Below are 7,885 nucleotides of genomic sequence, written 5' to 3'. Positions count from 1 at the left end.
TTCAGCAAGTTTTTTTAAAGTCATACAGAGTCCAAATTGATTTTCGACACCAAATTCTTAGTATCTCCTGACAATATGGAGTGGTTGCCCCAAAATCTTTACATGCTTTTTTAAACTGTTCCACATCCTCCATTTCGAGAGGTTGATAAGTTGAAACATATACTATCTGCAATGGAGTTGAGGCCGGATTAGCAGAAGTACCCTGCACAGGGCTCTGTTGCCTGAGGTGTGGAGTACTAGAATGTGGTTCATTTTCTGAGTTGGCACTAACATGTGAGTCCATACTATGAACAGAATCAGGACTCCCTTGTGAACTGGAGGCTGGTCATTAGTGTCAAGATTTTGATTTAGATTGTGAGTATCTAAATTACGTGTCTGGGTTGATTTTTTACCAGCAAAAATGCCTATACTCTTGATGCCAGTCTTAGATTTATCAGTCTGTATCTTAGTCTGAATTTTCATAGGATAAATTTTTTTTATTATCCATACTGGTCATCACTTTACAATTTCCACATTGTCTATTTCCTAACCACCAGCCAATGCCTATGCATATGATAGTCATATTAGCCAACACAGAAATTCCACAAACTATGACTAATGGAGACCACTCAAGTCATGCAAATATTGGAGTAGAAATTTTTGATTGAATTGTAAACAGCAACCATCCAACGACAATGATATTTACTAGTGTCAAACTAAGTGGTTTATATCCAAACAGAGTAATGCACTTGAGTAATGCCAAACCAATGTATTTAATAACAGATGGCATAGTGAGTGTGAGTATCCATAATAACCAGCCAAGGACCTCCAGAGGCAATTTCCAATAAAACATGTCACTTACAGTTCCAGAGGGTCCAGATTCACCTGTTTCGGGTGCCAAATGTGCGTGTGTGGGGTTGAACTCCTTGCTCATGGTCTGCGAGTCCAAAAATAACTCTCCTTTTGGGGGAGACCTTGGTAATAATATCCGGAGTAAATAATCAACAAAGGCAAAAGATTAGGGGACCAAAGATTCAGCAAAGAGAGTTTTTGGTCAGTTGCAGCCAGCTCCAAAAAACAAACTGAACAAGCCATCAGCTCTGGAAAAAAGCTGCTTACGCCTCTGCAACAAGCTATTTTATTCTTTCCTTAATCGCCCCCACCTGGAAGATCCAGGTGGGACGACAGGCAAAAACAATATTACAAAAAATACACAACAGAGGGGGTGGGGAGGAGGGAGATTTGGGACATTGGTGTTGGGAATGTTGCACTGGTGAAGGGGGGTGTTCTTTACATGACTGAAACTCAACTACAATCATATTTGTAATCAAGGTGTTTAAATAAAGATATTTAAAAAAAGAATCTGGAACAGAGTGCCACCATTTTATGAGTAAGGAAGCCTTTCCAGTCATTGAAGGACTTAACAGCTGGTAGCATATTGCGGATGACTGTCTTTACCCAGTTTTCACAGTGACCTCATTACAGACTGAGTTTAGTCACTGTGTTGGTGCCATCAATTTTAATTATTCCCTCTACTCAAGAGGAATATGAGAACAAAGCTGGTGAAGGAGCCATATTGAGTAGTGAACAGATCTGGTCATGCTATTAACTAGCTACATGACATTACCTAGTTTACAGAAAGTTCTTGGACAGTCTCTGTAGGGAGGGAAGTCTGAGATTTCTGTATTTTGTTGTCCAGGCTCTGATCTTTTATCTCTTTCATACCAGCACATATTTCTTTAGGTAGGAAAATAATTTTTTCATCTGTTTTAGTGGATAGAATGTCTTGGTGACTATTATTATATCCACTATCGTAGGAAAGGTGATGAGTATTATTTAGATTATTGATTAATTTTTTTTTTTTTTTTTTTTGGTTTTTGGGCCACACCCGGTAACGCTCAGGGGTTACTCCTGGCTATGCGCTCAGAAGTCGCTCCTGGCTTGGGGGACCATATGGGACGCCGGGGGATCGAACCGCGGTCCGTCTCCTAGGCTAGCGCAGGTAAGGCAGACACCTTACCTCGAGCGCCACCGCCCGGCCCCCAGATTATTGATTAATTTAACATGAAGTCATGGACCCCTAGCACTTCCAGGAACTATCTATGAGTTGGGTTTGTCCTCCTCAAAATAATAAAGCCCAAGTAACTCGGAGTCCAATTAACTAAATAAGTCAAACACCTGTACAAAGAAAACTATAGAGCACTGCTTCAAGAAATAAAAGATGACACAAGGAAATGGAGACATATACCCTTTTTGTGAAGTGGAAAGATTACATTATTAAAATGGAAACATTCCCCAAATCATTGTATATATTTAATGCAATCCCTCTAAGGATAGTCATGACTTTTTTCAAAGAAGTGGATCAAACTGAAATACATTTGGAACAATAAACAGCCACGAATAGCTAAGGGAAAAAGAAGATGGAAGGCATCACTTCCCCCAACTTTCAATTGTACTAAAAAGCAATAGACTTTAAAAACATCATGCTATTGGAATGAAAACAGACCCTAAAATCAATGGAATAGACTTGAATTTTCAGAGAATAACCCCCAGACATACAATCAATTAATCTTAGATAAAAAGCAAGAAACAAAAAGTGGAGCAAAGAAAGTCTCTTCAACAAGTGGTGGGACAACTGGTCAGCCATATGCAAAAAAGCAAACTGTTACCCCCCACATAGGGGGATACACACCAGATGTAGCTTTTGCCTTCCTGGTGCAGTGTCTAATTTTTCCTCCCAAGAATTATTTGCCAAAAGGCCCATTCAGAGAAGTCAATTATTGACCCTTTACGTGGATCATTGGCTATAATTCTAGGACATTACATTTACTCTTTATTTGGCCACTACAGAAATTCGGCCTCAGCTTTCCTGCAGACAAAGAAATGTCGGTACCAAAGCCCGCCAAAAGTTTCCCACTGGCTAGTCTATTTGTGAATCTAACTTCTAGTATAATCTGGCGCCAGCAGCTTATTTTTTCTGAGTCTAGCTCTATGATGGTAAACAATTATTTCTGTCCCCCAAAAATCTATTTTCCGGCAACTAGATAAACATTATAAATATTTCTATCTCTCTCCTCCTGTTTCCTTGTTAAACCTGTTTTTCTGCTTACCCAAAAACACTTCCACCATCAACCTCCAATAGGGCTCTTTCTCACCTATAGGACAGTCATTTGATATGTAGATTCTAGGCCTGGTCCCCCATTGTACCGCTCTCCTACTCTTTGCTCTCCCTGATGACACCTTGCATACCAAATCTCGTGCTTAAAAAGTCATCAGCTGAAAAATAAATTTGTCTCTCGTCCCTTGGACGAGGGTCTCCATACAATTCATTTTGTGTCGTCTCATTTATTTCATTTTCATATTTCATATTTGTCCACATTGTGTACCTGCTTATTCCTAGTGAGATTTATCTAACCCACTAAGTTTTTGCTTAGGGATGCTAATACATTTGCAGCAGCAAACTCAGACCTCTCTTTAACACCATGCACAAAGGTCAAATCAAAATGGATTAAAGACCTTGATATCAGACCTGAAGCCATACAGTACATAGAAGAAAACATAGGCACAACACTCCATGGCATTGAGACTAAAGGCATCTTCAAGGAGAAAAATCACTGTCTAAATAAGTAGAAAATAAACAAATGGGACTACATTAAACTGAGAGGCTTGTGCACATAAAAGGAAACAATGACTAGGATGCAAAAACTATTCATGGAACAAGAGAAACTATTTACCTAATAACCACGGATAAGATATTAATATATAAGATATACAAGACACTGATAGGACTTAGCAAGAAAAATACATCTAACCCCATCCAAAAATGGGAAGAAGAATTAATATATATTTCCTCAAAGAAGAAATACAGTTGGCCAAAGGTGCATGAAAAAGTGCCACACATAATAAATAATTGGGGAAAAACAAATCAAAAGAACACTGAGATATCAGCCCACACCACAGAGAATGGTACACATTACAAAGAACAAGAAGAACCAGTGCTGGTGCCATTGCTGAGAGAAAGGAACTATGAGAATGCTATCTAGACCAGCCTTTCTGGAAAACAATATGGATATTCCTCAAAAAAAAAAAAAAACCCAAAAAACAAAAACCCCCCAAAAACCCTGGAAATTGATCTTCTATGATCCAGCAATACTAACCCTAGACATATACCCTAGGAACACAAAAACACAATACAAAAATGCCCTCTGTGCCCCTTTGTTAATTGCAGCACTATCTACAGTAGCCAGAATCTGCAAGCAACCCAGGTACCCAATAACAGATGAGTGGTTAAAGAAACTGTGGTACATCTACACAATGGAATACCATGTAGCCATAAGGAGAAATGAATCATGAAATTTGCTTATACATGGATGGACCTGGAGACTTATGTTGAGTGAAATGAATCAGAGGGAGAGGGATAGACATAGAATAGTCTCACTCATCTGTGGTAAAATAAAATAAATAAACAAAAATAAAATAAAATAATAAATAAATAAAGTAAATAAAAAAAGACATTTTTTACTATTTTTTATTATTAGATAGGTGTATCTTTTTTTTAAAATAGTATCTTTATCTAAGCACCATGATTACAAACATATTTGTAGTTAGGTTTCAGTTATAAAAAAGAACAACCCCCTTCACCAGTGCAACCTTCCCACAGTATTTTAATAATACCCAAAGACAATAGAGATGAGGGTTGGAAGGACCAGACCATTATATAAAGCTTGCCACAAAGAGCAATGCCTTCACCAGTGCAACCTTCCCACAGTATTTTAATAATACCCAAAGACAATAGAGATGAGGGTTGGAAGGACCAGACCATTATATAAAGCTTGCCACAAAGAGCAATGAGTGCTGTTGGAGTATTAACTGCATTGACAACAATCATGACAGTGATAGTAGAAACCAATCACTCTGGTAAGAACTGGGTAGTGAAATTGGATAAAGTGATATGCATGGCACCCCCCTCTTTAACAACAGTGCAAACCACAATGTCAGAAAGAAGAGAGAGAGGGAGGGAGAAAGAGGGAAAGAGAGAGAGAGAGAGAAGCAGAATGACTGTCCCAGAAACAGGCAGGAGGCTAGGTGGGAGTGAAATGGGGGACATTAATGGTGGAAACATTACACTGGAGAAGAATGGTGTACATTCTATGAAACCAAACTATGAACATTTCTGTAACCATGGTGCTTTAAATAAATTATCATTAAAAATAAAGTAATATTTACAAGGGAAAACAATAATGATGCATAGTTTTCTTTTTGTTTTGTTTTTGTTTTTTTGATTTTTGGGTCACACTCGGCTGGCTCTATGCTTAGAAATTGCTCCTGGCAGGCTCAGGGGACCATATGGGATGCCGGGATTTGAACAACCGACCTTCAGCATGCAAGGCAAGTGCCTTACCTCCATGCTATCTCTCCGGCCCCAATGATGCATAGTTTTTAATGTATGAAGTAAAACTTAGTAATAAATCACAAAGGAAAGGTAGAGAGTAAATGGAAGAGCACATTTGAAATTTCTTATATTAGATGAGGTGGACTTTGAATATAACAAAATAAAAGTACTAACAATAATAATCTATCAGTGGTGCAGAATATTCCTCAGTCCCAAGAACAATAAGAAAAAATTGCAGAAGAGTTTTGTTTATCTTTTTATTTTGTAATATTTTGTTCCACAGGAGGACCCTAAGTACATGGGAAGTTTTAGAATCAAAGGCTTCCCCAGTAAATCAAAGGCTGACTTGTGTGATTTCAAGATTACTGTTTTCAATGTTCTTTAGGTCAATTCACATTCCTTAATTATTCCTTATGGATCTAGTTTCCTTATGAATTTAGTCTCATATTCTTTAGATGAGTATTATTTGTTTCCCTCTTGGAATTAAAAATTTCTGGTGAGCCAATTGATAATAAAGATTCTGTTTATTAAATTCATCATTTACATTTAATGGAAGATGCACCCAGTCTACCATTTTGTCTGCAGTGACAACCTCTTAATGTGTTTACATATTAAATGTGATTGGTGTCAAGAAAACATTCATCAGAGCTTATTTCAGTGTTAATGAATCTTGATGTACATGAAACAGACCATTAATGTTTGTTTTTGTTCATATTATAAGCGTTGAATTGGTTCTTTTAAAGAGAAAATGAACCATATGCCCATGTATAACCTTCTGAAGATAAAACCACATAATGGAATTAGAGATACAAAATCTCAGGAAAGTTATAATTAATTTTATACAATTAAAATAAATTTCATTGCCATTTTATTACATTCACTAGAAATAATAGTACTATAACAATGAAAAAGAGAATTTAGGAACATGTAATTAAATTAGGGATTAGTAAATGAGAACAACTTTATGTTTATAGCTTTCAAAATGTTCTGTACTATATTTCAAAATAAGCAGAAACTTTGAAATAAGCTCACTCATTAACAAATTAAATGATGATAATATTGAAAGATTTTATAGCATCTCACAAATAATTGATGTCAGACACTGTGACCACCAATTCACACCACTAAGTGATAGAAACTAAATAATTACTAATCTGAAATTATAATTTAGGATTCTTGCGTGCAGGACCAGTGATATATCTCAAAACCATCATTAATTTTTGGGGGATAATTAATAGTAAGCTCCAGGACCAAGAACACATTCTAAAAAAAAAGCAGAGAAAAAAGGTACATATTTTGGAGAGTTCACAAAACATAATTAGGAGTTTCCCAAACAACTGAAGGCAGAATAAAATACACACTAGTGTTGTGATTAGAGATGCTTTTAGGCAATTTGTGTTGGCCACAGTTGAACGATGTCGCTGAATCTCCATGTACTTTATAAGATGCCCTTTGAAATCCTGTAATCTTTCCTCTGATGACTCAGATGTACATTTTGATCTATTTACTAGGCTGTACAATTCATTGATATAGTGATCACCCCCTCTCTCTATCATCAGGTCTCCTATTACTTCCATCAGCCCCTTTATTTGATCATCCTGATGGCTCCCTTTTGCATGATTATTGAATGCACAGACTCGTCCTCCACATGTTGCCAGTAGCTCTCTCAGGGCTTTGTTATCTGAGCTGTGGATGTACTCCATCAAGGACCCTCCTTCAAGGTCTTCATTGCGTGTGAAGAGGATAATTGTATGTCCCATGACATCCTCTCCAAAGATCTCCTTCACTTTCTGTACAGCCTGATGATCTTGGGTGGTGAACCGGCCAAGCTGTATCACTAGGATCAGTGCATGGGGTCCTGGTGCAGAGAGCCAGTAGCACCTCTGCACCTCTTTGTACAGGGCATCTGAGTGATCCTCCTCAGAAAATATGTCCGGTGTGTCAATAATGATCAGGTTTGTCTCTTCCCAGTTGCCCCGACTTTCACTGCACTTTTTCGTTATGCCCTGGGCCCCCAGCCTGGACTTGAATACTTGCTTCCTGAGGATGCTATTTCCAGTGGCACTTTTACCACTTCCTGACTTGCCCACCAGAATGATTCTTAACTCTGATCCTCTGGCATGTTGGTTCTTCATATTAGGTCCTGTTAGAAGCAAATTATTGTGTTATTACTGTGTTGATGATGCCAAAGGGCTATTTTATTAAGGAGGCATTTACACATAATGGAAACAGATGTCCTCATAATAAATTGCATGCATGAAATAGAACTTAACAGAAATAGAATAAGTAATCATTTTCTAAGATTTTTCTAGATTTGTCTAGGACAACAGAACATTTTCATGTAGGGTCCTAGTAAAATGCATTTGGGCAATGAGGTGGATTCAGAAACTATTTTGTGCAAGGTTGACTTAAATCATGCAGTTCTGAGGTGCTGAGAGACATTTTCCAAAGATCAGAGCCATGACTAGATGACATCTCTAGGTGGATCAGCTAACCTATCAAGTCCAAGCTAAG

General features: G+C 37.6%; 1 protein-coding gene across 1 annotated transcript; it reads right to left on the bottom strand.

The window, feature by feature from the left end:
- Positions 1 to 6,531: 6,531 nt before the first annotated feature.
- On the bottom strand, positions 6,532 to 7,506 carry GIMAP2 (GTPase, IMAP family member 2). Its single transcript, XM_049777095.1, has one exon. The coding sequence runs from the start codon at positions 7,504 to 7,506 to the stop codon at positions 6,532 to 6,534; it is 975 nt and encodes a 324-aa protein (XP_049633052.1).
- Between the last annotated feature and the right edge of the window lie 379 nt (positions 7,507 to 7,885).

Source organism: Suncus etruscus, chromosome 1, assembly GCF_024139225.1.
Source record: "Suncus etruscus isolate mSunEtr1 chromosome 1, mSunEtr1.pri.cur, whole genome shotgun sequence".
Taxonomy (NCBI): domain Eukaryota; kingdom Metazoa; phylum Chordata; class Mammalia; order Eulipotyphla; family Soricidae; genus Suncus; species Suncus etruscus.
This window is presented reverse-complemented; position numbering and strand designations above follow the sequence as displayed.